This window comes from Pituophis catenifer, unplaced genomic scaffold, assembly GCF_029215685.1.
Source record: "Pituophis catenifer annectens isolate HBS135680 unplaced genomic scaffold, rPitCat1.0.hap2 SCAF_7, whole genome shotgun sequence".
Lineage (NCBI taxonomy): Eukaryota > Metazoa > Chordata > Lepidosauria > Squamata > Colubridae > Pituophis > Pituophis catenifer.
Genome location: NW_027256887.1, coordinates 42,388,777 through 42,406,746, shown reverse-complemented (window position 1 = coordinate 42,406,746; position 17,970 = coordinate 42,388,777). Strand labels below are relative to the sequence as shown.

General features: G+C 42.3%; 1 protein-coding gene across 1 annotated transcript in view; it reads right to left on the bottom strand.

Moving 5' to 3' along the window:
- Positions 1-3,787, bottom strand: part of RASSF3 (Ras association domain family member 3) — an 80,807-nt gene extending 77,020 nt beyond the window's left edge. The window contains exon 1 of the mRNA XM_070948092.1: positions 3,537-3,787. Within this exon, the coding sequence (XP_070804193.1) occupies positions 3,537-3,665 (129 nt within the window). The 5' untranslated portion in view covers positions 3,666-3,787. The remainder of the gene's footprint in view (positions 1-3,536) is intronic.
- Between the last annotated feature and the right edge of the window lie 14,183 nt (positions 3,788-17,970).

Here is a 17,970-nt window from a genome sequence, read left to right as displayed (position 1 = left end):
AAAGGACGATCAACAGGAAAATCTCCTCCTGATCAGATCATTTTCAGATCATTTTCTGAAAGTTTTCCTCACGATCTCTCTCCCTCTCCAGCATCTCAAGCAAAATCAAATCGTGATTTGGGGGTGGGGTGGGATTGGGGTTTCCTGTGAGTACGGTGTTAAAAGTTAAGATTTCTGAAATTACCTGTGGAGGTCTCTTTCAGAAAGTGATCTGCGGGGTGGGGTGGGATGTTCCTGCTGCTCATCCTTTCAAAGAGAAGCCCTGCACAGATGCACATCCAAAAATGTTCCTCCATGGCTTCAGAGCCTCCAGTCTTGCAATCCTGTGGTACGGTAACATTTCTGAAATGTTAATTTTTAACACGGTACTGGGCCACGTGGGTCGGGATGAAATAACAGTAAAAATATTGTGGATAGCTGCTGCTACCAGTACAGTAGCCTTCAGGAAGCCGGCACAAAGCGCATGGGGTGTGTCACTTGGCCTTCTGCTGGAAAAGCAGTTGTGCTTGCTGGAGGAGGCGGCCAAAGCGGCACCCGCAAAGCAGCTGTTCTGTGGACAGAATTGCCTGCTGCGACCATGACCATTAGGTAAGGACGGTGTGAGGCATGTGGGGCGCATCGCTTGGCCTCCTGCTGCTTTTGCGGCTGCTAAAGCCACAACACTTGCTGGAGGCAGCGGCCTGAGCAGCACACGCGAAGCAGCTGTTTCATAGATAGTAGGATGGCCTGCTGCGACCCTTCGGGAAGCTGGTGTGAGATGCAAGGGGCCACTCGCTCCCCCATGCCTCATACCATTACATGGGGGAAATAAGACCTCCCCGAAAATAAGGCCTATTGCTTATTTTTGGGGGGGGTCAAAAGAAAATAAGACCGGATCTTATTTTCAGGGAAACACGGTAGTTATAACTTTATTTGCTTCTAATTGTTCGCAGATATGTTTTTTTTTTTATTATCTTTTCCAGGATCTTCAAGTTGGGTTGCTTATAATATATATAATGCAAGTTGTTTACTTTTCTTTCTTTTAATTCATAACTTACACTATTCCTTCCTGCCTTCCCTTCCTATTCCTTCCCTTCCCCTTCCTTCCTTTTTCTTTCTACAAGTATCACCTTCAGGTCACTCTTCACTCCTGGAGTCCCTGCAGTTTTCTTGGAAAGATTTTGGAAATGGTTTGCCATTGCCTGCTTCCTAGAGCTAACTTTGTGCTCAAGGATGGACTAGAAATCACAATCTCAAAGTTTCTAACCTGATGCCTTAACCATTATACCAAGCAAGCTCTTTTGCAGCTGATGTAGCTTGATCATTTATTATAGGTTAATTTAAGTTTAATACTTAAAAGATAAGTAGGTAAAACACAAAAACAATACACTATTTTCTTTAAAAAATAGAAACCTCTCGAAACAAAGGTCATCATAATTCACAAGATATTTCTAGAGACCACCCACCAGGATATGATACTCTTCTTCCCATAGTTCACAGATGCAACAAATATTTGGTGGTTATGCTACATCTACTGGAAACTATGCAGGTAGTCCTCAACTTACGACCACAATTGAGCTCAAAATTTTTGTTGCTAAGTGAGACATTTGTTAAATGAGTTTTATCCCATTTCTTGTCACATTTGTTAAATGAATCACAACAGTTGTTGAGTTAGTCCAACATTTGTTAAGTGAATCTGGCTTTCCCATTGATTTTGCTCATCAGAAGGTTGCAAAAGATGGTCACATGACCTTGGGACACTGCAATTGTCATAAATATGAATCAGTTGCCAAGCATCTGAATGTGGCTGCTGCAACGGTCCTAAGTCACTTTTTGTAACTTTGAATGATAACTAAACGAACCACCTACATTGAATTTTCAAGACTTATTACTGTTGATAGATCGGTTTTTTATGAATGTATCCAATGACTTTGAAAGTCATTCATTAAAATTCTATATATGGGCTTGTACTACATCCAAAAATTAGTTTTTTCTCAATGTCTTTGCTATTTAGACATAAATTACTGTAATCTTAATTTCACACTTTATGATTTATAATATGTCGATTGTTGGTATGCATATATTTGATTTTAATATTCATTCATTGTCAACAATGTAATTCATCAGACTAGAAACCGGGGGATGAGTTCCAGTCCAAGTTTTAGTAGAAGAGTAGCTGGATGACTTTCAGCCAGTAGAACTCTCTCAGCCCTAAGATACAGGCAATAGCAAGCCACTTCCAAAAATCTTGCCAAGAAAACTGCAGGGACTACTAGCCCAGGTAGTCGCCAGGAGCTGACACTGACTCCAAGGAATACACACATGCATACACACGCAAACATTAATTTAATATTGAAAACTTTAATGAAAATTACAATACTTGCAAAAATCCTGTATTTTGTCATTACTTTAATTATAACTGTTTAATAAAAAGAAAACCTGTTATCATGTCTTATGATAATGAATTTTACAGGTTAATTATCCGCTGTACTTTTTTGTGTTTTAAATCTGCTTCATATCAGCATCATTGGATAATTTCTGTTTTGAAAGACAGAGGAAAACATCTCCATGTCCACTTTTTCCATATCATTCAGCATTGTTTCCATTTCAATAATGACCCATCTCCAAGCGGAGTCACAAATGTTCTACTTTTTAATTGTAAGTCAGATCCTTCACTCCTCTAATAATTTTAGTTGTCCCTTACACACTTTTCCTACTCTATGACAACTTATTCCAAATGTGGCAGCCACAATTGTACACAATACTCCAAATAGCAGAGATTTGCATAAGCGGCACAACCATGTTTTTTTCAATTCCTTTCTTATGGACTATGCTTTTCTCATATCGAAAGGATATCGAAATATATGGCCGACAAGTTAACATAAACGGCTCAAGTTACTTCTGTTACTACACGTCTTTATAAACTTGTATTTACCGTATCTGTATAGTAACCCAGTGACCCTGGAGAGCATACAGTACCCGCTTTTTTAAACAACAATAACAACAAACGCTGAAACTACTGTACACGAGGGTCACGGCTACAAGACCACGCGGTTCCATAGGAGCAGCCGAATTCAGAGGATCGCCTTTTGACATCCGGCGGGCAGAAAGTTTGTCCGGGACTCGTTCCGAGAAGCCTCACAAGGAAGTGGATCCGCTAAAATCTATTTTTGGCAACCCTGGAGAGCCAGATCAATCTCGTTTTTGAACCGTTTCAACGGCTGAGCTACAGAGGAAGCGAGCCTGGAGCTATCTTGCAATAGCAAAAAAAACCCCCAAAAACGGGTGTCTCACTACGTTTTCCCCGAGACTCCCGGTTCACACGGATCCTTGGTAGAATTTATAAAGGGAGGAAGGGAACGGTGGGAGCATCCCAGAGCGAGCTCTGGAGAAGTGCTAGCCCCGGAGCTGGAAAGAGCACGCGGGACTGCCGAGGAAGGCGCGGCCTGCAACGGGGCAGACCAGGGAAGGGCGCTTGGCCTGGGACTCGGCCCGAAGATTCCCGCCCAACTGGCACCCCGTGGGAGCTACCTCGAGGGAGGCCGACAGTCGCTTACTTGCAGGCTTGGCTTGGCTTGGCCGAAGGGTTTCCTGAAGAAAGAGGTGCGAGCTGTGAAGAAAAACTCCTCGGACTCCGATTCTTCCCAGCTGCTGTAGCCACTACTCATGCTGCTAGTCCAAGTCATGGGCGCCCCCCGTCGCCGTTTCTGCCGGAGCCCGGAGGCGTCCCCGCCGCCGCATGGGGATCCGCCGGTCCGGGGCTCGGAGGCGGCGGTGGTTCCTCTCGCGACGCCCTGCGGCCACTTCGCCCTCCAGTCTACGCGCCAGCGGGCCCGCCCTGTCGGAGGCGGCACCGTTTACCCCTCCCCAAGCGGCCGAGGGGAGGCGGTCTCGGGGCTGCTCTCGGCCACCTGTGTGCTCGGCTGGCGCGGCTTCTCGCTCGCTTCCTCTTTTCTTGTTGAACTGGCTCGACTGGCGGTCTTATCCTGCCACAGCAGGTGACCTAAGCGGGATTTCGTTTCCATGCAACTGTTTAATGCTCCTTGAAAAGCACTTAGCTTAAGGATATTTAGCTGCGTTTGTCAGAGACTTAATAGAAGCATCATATGGGCTGAAGTGGGGTGATATATTTGAATGCAATGCAAAAACCCTTGAGGCGAGATGACAGATATCCGGCATTCTCGTGTTTTATTGCCTAATGTCAGACCATCCCAGCTCCTTGAGAATACAAGGGATGTTGTTACCTAGTGCAACTCAGCTTTTGACTTTAAAGATAACTCAAATTCTTGTCTCTGCAAAGATCTGCAAACAGAAATCCCAAACAGAAATTTTAACCCAAGGTACTACAAAATAATTGAATTTACCGAAATGCAGCCTAATTATCCATTCAAGATATTTATTCTGAAACACACCTCAGCGAACTATTTACTTTGTTTCCTGTAGCCTTCGGTAAATAAAGTCTAATGTATGAAATCCATAATATTTTTAAAGGTTTACATTTTTTCTATAACAAGAAATTGTATTGCAAGTGTTAATACTGACAACATAAATACTGTAGGTTTCAGAGGTTTTAATAGATTTAGACTTTAATTTCTCAGATAGAACAAAACTCAAGGAAGAAGTATGTTTTCCATAATCAATGTGCAAAAGCTTTAGATATTTAATTGCTCTTAGCCAGAGGAATAAAACCAATATGTGAACACTGTGGTATCTGGTTTGTAATAACTAACCGCATACTGAGATGCCTGGAAACATTTATTTTAATATAGAATTTGCACTTGTATACATAACAGTACTAAAGCCATTGATATAGTATTTGATCAACAGGGGAGGAGAGATTCTATGGAAACAATTTGTTGTGGTAGCTTGCTGTCAAATATTAAACTAGAGAATATGTGATCTGATGTCTTCTCAATAGTGCTGAAGTTCATTACATTGAGGTTAAAAATAGTTAAGCTGGTTTACATCTTTTTTCCTGCCATTACAGAGTTAGCAATGTGTTTTCTATCTATAGACTATCAATGGAAGAAGAAATTGGGCTGCAAGATACACATTACAGTGTTGGAATAAATATCCTTCTGGGTTCAGCTCCAAGTGGAGAAAAAGACACTGGAAACATGGAGACTGCTTGAAAAGATGGTTTAATGATGGACAGGATCACATGGTTTGAGTTCCTGAACAGAAAAAGGGGCGAAATGCTGCAAGTCCCTGGGTTTTATGCCCTCTCTGGGTATTGAACTTCCTGGGGCACAGGAAGAGTATGCTGATTGGTTGTCAGACTCCCATGGGGTGGGGGTTCTTAGCTAGCCTTGCTGGCTGATGTAATCTTCCCAGGTGCCATGTGGTGAGTTTCTGTTGCTAGATGGGTTCTATTGTACTGCAGATGATGGTCCATTGACAAAGGTAGGGGGAGGCAGAAAGCTGCTTTGTCTTTAAAACATGTTTCTCCATTTCTCATCCAGGGAAATATAATATTCTGCCTTTTTAATATTTCCTAAAATATTTCATTCTTCTAGGAGAGGGGTGAGTGCTAACTTCCTACAATAGGGAGTCATCAATTTATGACCACAATTGAGCCAAAAATTTCCATTGTAAACAAGACAATTGTTAAATTACTTTTGCCCATTTTACAATCTTTCTTGTCACAGTTGTTAAGTGAATCACTGCAATTGTTAAATTAGTAACATGGTTGTTAAGTAAATCTGCTTCGCCATCAACTTTGCTTGTCAGAAGTTTGTAAAAGATGATCACATGACCATGAGAAATTGTAATTGTCATAAATACATGCCAGTTGCCAAGCGTTGAATTTGGTTCACATGACTATAGGGATGCTTGTAATGGTTGTAAGTGTGAAAAATGGCCATAAATCACTTTTTTCAGCACCATTATAACTTTGAATAGTCACTAAACAAATGATTGTAATCAAGGACTACCTGTATATGTGTGTGTTGCAGAGATAATATTTTAAGAAATGGTACCTTTTGCATGACATGGCAACCATAACAGAAGGCAATAAAATGTCATTCAATTTGAGTTTTATTCTCAGTTACCTCAGACGCACCTGTGTGGGTTTTCTGTTTTTAGAACAATAAAGAAATGGTTTGACCCTGCCATCTTCCAGGACCTCTTTACAACTTTCCAGTAGTGTATATCTCTAATATTTCTTGGTCTCCCTTCCAAGCATTAACTAGATCTGACTTACTTATTTTTTTGATCAGCCATGATTTGCTGTCCAACAGGCAGTAACAGTTTGCAGACTTGTATGGCTTCAGAAATTAAAAAGTGGTTTACTGTTTCTTAGCAAACTTTCTTTCTGAAACCACACAAGTCAGCCAACTACTACTTCCAAAAAACTTTATTGCAACTGATAGAAATGTGAGGTGGTAATCTGTGACTTGTGCCATTTTGCAAACATAGATGATATAAATCTTCAAGGCAGGGAAATGAACAGCCAAATAGTCACTGACTCAAAAAGGTAGGAAGAAGAGGCCCAGGATTCAAACCTTAGGAAAAAATCCATAATGGGCAGGATTTTTGACTCTGTTTTATTTCTATGTGTAAGTCACTAAAATACAATTTGTTGCTGTTCAGGCACTAAGTTGTGTCTGACTTTTTGTGACCCCTATGAACCACAGCACGCTAGAGTCCCTGTCCTCCACTATCTCCTGGGGCTTGCTCACACTTGTGTTCTCTGCGTCAATGACACTAACCCCTTTTAGTAAAGTAGACAATTTAAAACATCACCATACCAACTTTAACAAACTGAATTTAGTTCTAGTCAAGTATTCTGAACTGTAAATATTTTAAAAGGTTTTGCTTGATATAATGAATGTTGGGTGGGAGGAAGATAATTCTGTCTAGAAAAGATGACTAATCACAACATTAGTGTTATGAGGTATTAAGAGGCTTGACAAGAATGCAAAATATTGTAGTGCTTTTCAAGGACTAACAAACTGACAGTCTTAATAGATAACTAATCAGTATATCATCATCCTCCATAAACTTACCTACAGCAGTTAATACCACTGGTTAGTATGGCTCATACACTGAATCAGAAAAGTTCTGTTTCCTGAAATCTGTAGGAGTAATATAACTTCCTCTGCAAAACTTTCATTTGTTGTTTGTCATATTCCCCAAAATGGGCAAAATAGTCCTATATTTGTTACTAAAGGATGAGCTGATTATTCAACTAAAGGTAGATCAGATGTAATGTGAGTTCAGAAAGGGGGAGAATGAACAATTACGATAGCAAAAAAAAGGCTTAGGGCTTGCCTGAAAATATGAAAAAATATCTTTAAAATATCCTCCACTTAGTTTTCTATTAAAAAAATAAAATCTAGTTATTCAATATAGAAATATTGTGTATTATTTTTGTATTAAAAGCCTTAGTGATGCAGTGGTTAGAATGCAGTATTGGAGGCTAATTCTGCCAACTTCCAGCAGTTTGATCCCAGTTCAAGATTGATTCAGCCTTCTATCTTTCCAAGGTCAGTAAAATTAGGACCCAGGTTGTTGGGGGCAATATGCTGACTCTGTAAACCACTTAGGGGTATAGAGCACTGTGAAGCACTATATAAGTCTATTGCTATTATTGGATATTTAGATTGTATATTTTAAGATGTATGCTTAAATTTAGAATAAGTGGTTATTTAGTTTTAAGGATTAATTCTATTGGGAATAAAATCTTGCTTCATTGTTTAAACAGCACATAAGTAGAAAGATTCTGTACAGTCATTATGATTATAATCTAATAAAGTGTCTAAAAGTTCAAAATCTTACAGAAAGCATATGAAATTGGGTGTGTTTCACTAAAATGGACTTTTCTGTATGATTATAATTTACTTTAGTTTGTAATAAACTGTTATTAGCTTATTCAAGATAAATATGAAACACTGCAAGTGGCAAACCAGCTTGATGTCTGCAAGTTCCTCTACATATGTGTCCTCATGAGAAACATTATTTGTAGCCTTTAAATTTCAAGTGATGAGTTTACAACAGCAATTAATGAGATGAACTTTGAAGCTTCCACCTTCAGTTTAGCAGCTGTTCTCTAATTCAGCCTTTTGTAATCTGCATCCTCAAGATATTTTGGACTTCAGCCTTTATAAGCCTAGCCATTAAGACTATTGGCATTGAGTTTAGAGAGGCTTTAAGATGCCTGGTTTATCTCTTTTATGCTCTAAAGCTATCTTCCCCCCTGTGTTATTGCTATTGGGAATAATGAGAAAATCACCTGCTTATCAGTAATGAATGATTTATACAGTCCCTTTTTATCATTAAGCACATGTCTCTTAAATCTCTTAATTAATTCCATTAGTATGAATCATCGAAGCATTTTCCTATCATTTCTTTTCCAGACTTTTCATTTCCAAGTCTGCTTGGCCATTATCTTCACCACTTCTCACAGTGGAACACAGACAAAAGGCAGGAAGCATCATGAGTTCCTCAATGTTTTCTCTCTAGCCAATTTACAAGTGTAGGAAGTTAGCACCCACCCCTTTCCTGGAAGAGTGAAATATTTTAGGAAATATGAAAAAGGCAGAATATTATATTTCCCTGGATGAGAAATATGAGAAGCATATTTTACAGACAAAGCAGCTCCCACCTTCCTGCCCCCCACCCTTTGTCAATGGGCCATTAAGGCCTGGGCCAGTCTATTCTACATAACAAAGATCTGCCTCCTTCAGGCAGAGCCATAGTAGGAATTGCCAAAGATAGGATTAGCTCTCTACACAATAGCAGCAGAAACTCACCACATGTGACCTGGGAAGCACATGTGACCATCAGCCAGCAAGGCCCCCACCCCCTGGGAGTCTGACAACCAATCAGGATACTCTTTCGGGGCCCCAAGAAATGCAGAGCCAGAGAGAGCATAAAAACCCGAGGATTTACTGTATCTGCCCCTTTTCTGTTCAGGAACTCAAGCCATGTGATCCTGTCCACCATTAAACCATCTTTCCAAGCAGTCTCCATGTTTCCAGTGTCTGTTTTCCCCACTTGGAGCAGAACCCAGAAGTATGTTTCTTCCAACAATTGGCGACCCAGATGGGACTCCAAGCTAACCTAACCAATGGACCAGGCCCAGGTAAGCCTCCCTTGCTAGCAGCAGACCCATTGAGTCTGTGGGTAAGTTTTCGTGGACCTTGGCCATTTGGAACTAGGTTTTAAAGGGGTTTTGAGTTTGAGCTCAAAGGCTGCTTGGAAAGAAGGTGAGTACCTCTAAATTTTGATTTTAAAGTATGGAAAAGCATGGGAAATTTGTGTATGCCTGCATGTGTGTGAGTGAAGGCCCTTCTCCCAACCACAGCTGGATCTTGCTTTCTCTGTGCATTTCCTAACCGCAGAAAGACTAACAGTCTGGAGAGCATGGGGGTTTTGCCAGAGCACAGGACCTTCTGTTAGGGAAGGAGGAAGTGTGTGTGTGGGATTCCACCTGGAAAACAGTCTGATTTCACCTCTTTGAGTGACCTCTAGCCGCACCTCTGCCTACTGCTAGCTCCACCGAGCCATGACCGGTAGGATAGAGAAAGCAAGGGGGGGTCACCAAATGTGGAACTTTGTGTTTAAAAGGAATGGAAGCCAAGCGAAAGTCAAGCGTGTGAAAAAGGGGGGGTAATAAAACTGTAAAAGGGAATCCCGGTTTTGTCCAGCCCAGACACGGGGCGAGCGTGTGTGTGTGTGTAAGAGGAGGTGCCCACACCTGGCTGCAGGGGTCAGCAGGTCCTCGCGGATCCCCTTTTTGGATCCGAAAAGTTGTGGTGATTCCCTGGAGGAAGGGGCCCATACTTCGCAAGGGAATCGAAGTCCTTCCCAGAGCTTTTTCCTCTGAAAACTGAGAGCGGGCCACCCGGCTGAGCCAAAGTGATCCTTCAGGCGAAAAGACAGGGTCATGGGTAGCGATAGTTTGCGGGTGGCAGGAACCCCAGTAGATGAAGTGCTCGCGGCCTGGGACGCCAGGCGGGTGCCCATATTGAGGGGCATGGATAAAAGAAAATTAGGAAAATTGTGTCAAAAATGGGCTTTGCTAAGAGATAACACCGGGAAGACAAATTTGGCTAAATAAAGGTACTTAAAAGAAAAGGGAAATATATAAATAGGAATGTTGGGGTTTTTTGTTTGTTTTGTTTTGTTTGTTTTGTTTGTTTGTTTGTCTCTCTGTCTTCTATTCAACCACGTGGTATGTTTCTTAAGATTTGTGCCTTCCCTAATTTAACTGAGATTTATGTGGGAATGATCAGTGTGTGTGAAATCTCAGAGTTCTGTTTTCTTCTCTTTGTCTTCCTTCGTTTTATGTGTGTATGTCTAAATCTTTGTGCACCCTCGAGGTAATTGTAACTGTAAAATGTATCTGATCTCTAGAGACAAGAATTTTAAATTGTTAGAAAAGAAAAGAAAAAAGGTTGAAACAATGAAAAATGTGGGAGAGAGAGAGAAAAAAAGAAAGAGCCTTTGCCCTGTACTTGTCTGGCCAACAAGAATAGAGTAAAGAGAACTTTTCATTCTGTTTCTGGTTTTTTCTCTCCTTCCCTCTCTGTATCTTAAAGTAACAACTCAAGTTTATGAGGAAACGTTTTAAGTTCATTTACAAGAAAAAAAAATCAGTCTTGCATTTACTGTATGTGTTTAAATGGGTTTTACCTGTTCATCTCTTTCCTGAAGCATGTGAATCCAGTTTTTTTCTTATCTGTTGTGTCTCCATTTTGTTGAAACTGTATCATCTGTTTAGTAACTGCAATACTGTTGTGTTCTTTCTTTTCAAACTCTGCAAGCTATCTACCCCCCCCCCCCATCTGTAATCCTGTTACAATGCCTTTCCTGGGAAGATTACCCACAAAAAGGGGGAGGAGACCCTGTTCTAATGTCTTTCAGCCCTGCACAAAGGACTCTGCAACCTGTGGAAGCAGAGCACATGGATCCAGATGCTGCCTCCAGAGGAGACCTTCCATCTGATTGAACCAGGAATTGGGTTTGAATCCAGTCTCCACTGAAAGTCAGCACAGCAACCAGAGTGGAGCAGATCTTCCCAAACCTGACTGACCAGCCCTACCACCAAGCATGTTACCCAGCAGACATTAAAGAAAAGACCCTGAGATGTATAAGTAAAGACCAAAAGACTCTTTTCAATTCCCAGAAGACAGCTGGAAAGACTATGGGGAGGGTGGAAATTCATTGTAAGGTTTTCTTTCTTGTCTCATTTATATTGTAATCAGTTTATTGTAAGAATTGTATTTGAGAGTGATTGCCACAGCAAGTTATGTACACTCTAGATTTCTGTCTGGTGGAGAGGAGAAATATGTCCAAAATGTTTGTATTGTCTGTATTGTAAAAGTAGCTGCATACACATGCACACAAAGAGAGACACACTATTCAGAATTAGATTGAAACTATTTCCTTCACTTACCTCCACACAAAGCTTCTCCTAGATTGATTTTTGCTCTGTAACACTAAAAGCCCAAGTAGTCTTACCTCCCTGCTAATTCCATGGGGAAGGAAGCAATACTCCTCAGGCAATTCCCTCACTTGAAGAGATAGCAGAAAAGTGATCTCCAAAACCCAAGCCCTGACTGTGACTCACAAATGATGCTGCCCAGTTGCCCAGTAAAGGAAGATATATTGCACTGGTGGTCTCATGAGTAGAAATCCCAGGGCTCATTATGTGTAACACCAAAAAAAAAAAAGAAAGAAAGAAAAAAAAAGTGGATATTGTACACTGGCTAACCTCAACTTGGACTCACAAAACCTGGATGCACCACAGTAAGAGCTAGGGCAGGTTCAGTAACCAACCCTTGGAAATGGGCAGCCTGTAATTTAAAGGAAAACTATGGCTGTGAAAAATTTTGGGACATGTGCTTGCTTGAAACCTGACTGGAAGCTCACAGAAAGTGATATCTGAAATCTGAAAATAATTGGCATAGAATTTGAAATCTGAAATTAATTGGCATAGAAATTGGATACTGTAAAATTCTTTTTCTCCTGAAAGAACTTTTCTCCTGGCTGCTAGACCTTCATGGTTGAAAGCTTTCAAAAGCCACTGAAGGAATCCTTTTCTGTTGCCTCTATCAATGTCTTTCCCCTTTGCATTAGAGCCATTAAAAGCACTCATCAAGCCTCCCTGACCTGATCAATTTTAATCTTTTGCCAAGAACTTGTTTCAAAACTCACGTTTTGAAAAAAAAAAGTAGGGATTGTAGGAAGTTAGCACCCACCCCTTTCCTGGAAGAGTGAAATATTTTAGGAAATATGAAAAAGGCAGAATATTATATTTCCCTGGATGAGAAATATGAGAAGCATATTTTACAGACAAAGCAGCTCCCACCTTCCTGCCCCCCACCCTTTGTCAATGGGCCATTAAGGCCTGGGCCAGTCTATTCTACATAACAAAGATCTGCCTCCTTCAGGCAGAGCCATAGTAGGAATTGCCAAAGATAGGATTAGCCCTCTACACAATAGCAGCAGAAACTCACCACATGTGACCTGGGAAGCACATGTGACCATCAGCCAGCAAGGCCCCCACCCCCTGGGAGTCTGACAACCAATCAGGATACTCTTTCGGGGCCCCAAGAAATGCAGAGCCAGAGAGAGCATAAAAACCCGAGGATTTACTGTATCTGCCCCTTTTCTGTTCAGGAACTCAAGCCATGTGATCCTGTCCACCATTAAACCATCTTTCCAAGCAGTCTCCATGTTTCCAGTGTCTGTTTTCCCCACTTGGAGCAGAACCCAGAAGTATGTTTCTTCCAACACAAGCAAATGTAAAAATCATTCATGGTTGCCCTGCCCTGAAAGCTATAATCATTCCCTATGTTTTCAATATCCTGTGCATTTTGTCTCCCCAAAAATTAAGCCTAATTCTTCCCATGTTTTAAATACTACTGTAAACCATGATTACAACATCACACTGTAGTTATGCAGCCAGACCATGGTTGTAAATTCCAGCATAAAGTTGAGAAGTGGACTAGGAAAGAGAATTATGCCGGAAGGCTGGAAAATAGATAGGAGTTTTATTTCTTCAGAATAAATCAATTTGGACTGTTCATAGGGATTGTGAAACTGACTAGGATTAAGAGAAAAGAGTTGGCCAGCAATAAATAGGGGTTTAATGTGATGGCCAAATGGCCTTTTCAAACTGTAAGATAGCAATCATAGATATACTGCCTTGGGGAAAGCTCCAAGGTCAGATAGCAAAGGGCAGAAAAGAGCAAAGGTTCAAAAGAATAAATGGAAAAATGGATCAACCACAAGCCTCATGGACTTCCACTATTGTATCAGAAACTACAGTATGTGCTTTCAGTTGTGCCACAGCTGACTTCTCCCTGCCTCCCTGAAATAAACTATCTCTGCTGTCCAAGGAGAATGATGGCTTATGATCACAGGGGACGGATGTGATGCCTGTGCAGGAGCAGAAGCAAAATTTGCCATAATTTTTGTATAATAACATGTGTGATGGCACTCCAACAATAGGAGTTGAATTATGATTTTTCCCCAAAAAAGGTTCCAGCTTCCAAGAACATATGATATATTCTTTTTCTCCTACCATGTCTGAAAAAACATCCATTTTCCTCTTTCCTATGCACAAAGACTTTTTCTTGGTATCAGTTTATCCAAAGGTGCCAAGCCCTTAGGGGAATTGTATCTTACCTCAAAATGGATGCAGACACTTCAGGGATCACTTTCCCATATCTCTGTTGACTTTATTTGCCATTCTCCTACAGATTCTCTGGTAGTTTACAGATCTGGCAGTTTGCAATTCTGCAGTTAATACAAAGGTAGATAATATTACCTTAATTAATTATTCTCTTGCTTATTTTTTGTGTCAGTGCTTTATAGTTCCTGTGCTTATGGTAACAGTTTGCAGAGTTAATTGCCTGAAGTCAGTGGCTCTTTTTGACAGCAATCTATTTCTCTCATCAAATTTCAGCAGATGCATGTTCTTGGTTCCAATTATTGTGTGTGATTATAGCTCTTAGCCAGCACCCAAGGACAAGGCATTTTTGCTATAATGTGAAGAAATCTCCAGCCATAGATAATACAACTGATAGCTAACACGGAATGTGGAAAGACACATACATTCTAAATTATAAAGGTCCATAAAGTTCAATGGGAGGTAAAAGATCAAGCAGAAGCAAAATAGTAAGAATCCAAATGTTAAATTCAATCCGTGGGTCAATACAACAGAAACCTAGTGATGATTTCACAACACCGAGCAAGGTTCAAAGCTAACATAATGACATCATTACAGATCTGGTATGTTGTAAACTGAAAATGTTTAGGTAAATATTTTGTCTTAAGATATGTGAACCCAAATATCTGCATTTTTCATGAGCTTGATGGTGTCTCATCTTCTATATATGAGAATTTAATACTAAGTGCTCTGTATTTTAAGGAAGTGGAGTAGAATTTGTATGTTGGCTCTGATCTTTTTGATTCCTGAATCTCATTTTCACTCTGAGGATAAAGTCTTCCAGGAGTTCATTAAAGGTGCTTGACAGCGGTGGCTTTCACATGTTACTACCAGTTCGCCCCGCGTGTGCACGCTCGCTTCATGCACGCGCCTGCCTCCTGCACATGCGCCTGCCTTTCTGCACATGCATTTTGCTCATGCGTGTGCCTTTTGTGCATGTGCCCGGCCTCAAAAACGTGCCTAAATAGGATGGCATAGAGCCGGGGCAAGCCCACTCACCCATGATTTCTGCTACTGGTTTGCTAGTCCGAACCAGCTGAATACCACCTCTGGTGCTTTCTTCCCCCTAGTGTGGGAAGAAATATCCCTCTGGTTCAGTTCCAAGCTGGAAAAAAGACACTGGAAACATGGAGGCTGATTGGAAAGATGGTTTAATGATGAAGCAGAACCACATGGGTTTGTGGTTCTGGGTTCTGGAGTTGAGAATGGGTGGTTTTTATACCTTCTTTGGGTTTTGTATTTGAGCTTCCTGTTCCTGTGCAAGAACATGTCCTTTACTATTTTATTGGCTGTTGTCAGATTCCTATGGGGTCATGTAGGGGTTATGTAGGGGTCATAGCTGGCTCTATATGCAAAAGAGAAAATGGAAATCCTAGGTGTTTGTCTGAGCTAATTTTGTCAACCTTTTGTTTGTTGTTTATCTGAGTTTCTGTCTTGACCCAATCTTCCTGAATGGATTACCAAATCTGCATTTCTAAAAGATAGCCTCTGTTTCTGCTTGAGGCAGGGAAACTGGGGCTGGTTTCTGAATAGGCTGGCCCAATCTTTCTTAATGGGCACAAAGTATCTCCTGGGGGCTATTAAGAAAGACTTGGTGGCTGCTTTCTGTCTCCAAGAACATGTTTCTCCATTTTTCCTTTAGGGAAATGTAATATTCTATCTTTTTAATATTTCCCAAAATATTTCATTCTTCTGTGGGGAGGGGTGCTGACTTTCTACACTAGTATAATGTGATAGGGTTGCTACAGTAATCACCTGCTACAGTAACTCATACAGTAATTCACCTTCACTGTTCAAATGGATTATTTCATAATTGATAATTATTGAATTAGGGGTTTTTTTATGGTTGAGTCACCTAGTCACTTGTGTAAGTGGTGTTCACATACTGTAATAAATAAATTAGAAATAAATAATATTTACTTTTTTTATTTATTTTACTTCAGATTTATATACCGCCCTTCTCCCTAGGGACTCAGGGCGGTGTACAGCCAAGTAAAAACACATAAATACATAATACATAATACATAGATTAAGAACAGATTAAAAGGAAATATCTCAATTTGGCCCACAATTTAAAAAGACAAACAAATTTAAAATCATTTAAAATCATTTAAAAGGATTTGTTAGGCCAGCCTGGCTTGTTGAAAAAGGAAAGTTTTAAGGGAACGGGGGAAGGCACGAAGGATTCTCCTTATCTCTGGGGGAAGTTGATTCCAGAGGGTGGGAGCCCCCACAGAGAAGGCCCTCCCCCTGGGGGGTCACCAGCCTGCATTGCTTGGCTGATGGCACCCCGAGGAGGCCCTCTCTGTGGGAGCGCACGAGTCGATGGGAGGTCGTCGGTGGCAGAAGGCGGTCTCGAAGATAACTAGGTCCTATGCCATGGAGCGCTTTAAAGGTGGTAACCAACACCTTGAAGCACACCCGGAAGACCACTAGGAGCCAGTGCAGCTCACGCAGGAGCGGTGTTATGCAGGAGCGCCATGCAGCTCCTGTAATTACCCGCGCGGCTGCATTCTGGACCAGTTGGAGCATCCGTGTGTTCCTCAAGGGGAGCCCCATGTAGAGAGCGTTGCAGTAGTCCAGGCGAGAGGTGACAAGGGCATGAGTGACTGTGCACACGGAATCCCGATCAAGAAAGGGGCGCAACTGGCGAATCAGGCGAACCTGACAAAAGGTCCCCCTGGCAACAGCCGTCAGATGTTCCTCCAAGGACAGCTGTGTATCCAGGAGGACACCCAGATTGCGCGCCCTCTCCACGGGGGCCAAAGACTCGCCCCCAATAGTCAGCGATGGAGTCAGCTGACTATATTGGGATGCCGGGAACCACAGCCACTCGGTCTTGGAAGGGTTGAACTTGAGCCTGTTCCTCCCCATCCAGATCCGTACAGCCTCCAGGCACTGGGCCATCACTTCAAGGGCATCGCTGGGGTGGCCTGGGGTGGAGATGTACAGCTGGGTGTCATCAGCGTACTGGTGGTATCTCACCCCAAAGCCACGGATGATCTCGCCCAGCGGCTTCACATAAATGTTGAACAGAAGGGGCGAGAGGACCGACCCTTGCGGCACTCCACAGTTGAGAGGCCTCGAGGTCAACCTCTGACCCCCTGTCAACACAAACTGCGACCGGTCGGAGAGGAAGGAGGAGAATCACCGTAGCATGGTGCCCCCCATCCCCAACTCTTCCAGCCGGTGCAGCATGATACCATGGTCGATGGTATCAAAAGCCGCTGAGAGATCTAATAGGACCAGAACAGAGGAGCAACCCCTGTCCCGAGCCCTCCAGAGATCATCAACCAACGCGACCAATGCCGTTTCCGTGCTGTGCCGAGGCCTGAAACCCGACTGGAATGGATCTAGATAGGACGTTTCCTCCAGGAATTGTGGAAACTGTTGTGCGACCACACTCTCAACAACCTTCGCCACGAAGCGAAGGTTGGAGACAGGACGGTAGTTAGCCAATACTGCTGGGTCCAGGGAGGGCTTCTTGAGGAGAGGCCTCACCCCTGCCTCTTTCAAGGCAGCGGGGAAGTGACCCTCACTCAACGAAGCATTGATAATTCCCTGGAGCCAGCCTCGTGTGACCTCCCGGGAAGCCAGTACTAACCAGGAGGGACACAGGTCCAGTAAACATGTGGTCGCATTAAGTCTCCCCAAAATCCTGTCCACGTCATCCGGAGTCACAGAGTCAAACTCTTCCCAGGTAACATTCTCAAGACTATTCCTCGCCATCCTGCCTGGATCTACCCAGTCAGAGTCCAAATCCCGCCAGATCTGAGCGATTTTGTCATACAGATATCGTCCGAAATCCTCAGCCCTGCCCTCCAAGGGGTCCTCCCGCACTCCCGGTTGAAGCAGGGAGCGAGTCACTCTGAACAGGGCCGCCGGACGATTCTCTGATGACGCAATAAGAGCGGAAAAGTAATTAGACTTCGCCGCTTTTATCGCCACTAGGTAGGTCTTAATATGCGACCTTACCAGTGTATATTTAATGAAATATATTTTCATTAAAACACCTGCCAGAATGACACATTATTAAAAGTGCATCTAAAGGATGAAAGAACAGAAAAACATTTTTGGGAAAATATTTCATGTTTAGGCAGCATTGAGGTCTGGATGGTAGGGGGGTATGGAAGGATTTATACTCCTTGCAGACAGCTGGTCAATTGCATTCTTTCAGAAAGTAGTTGAGGCCAACTGGAGGTTTATCTGTGTTGTCACCAGATAGAGCAAATGGATGTGGAGCCTTCTTGGAACTGTTGAAAGGGACTGTGTTGTAGACTGGAGATAGATGATGATGTCATATTTCCTCC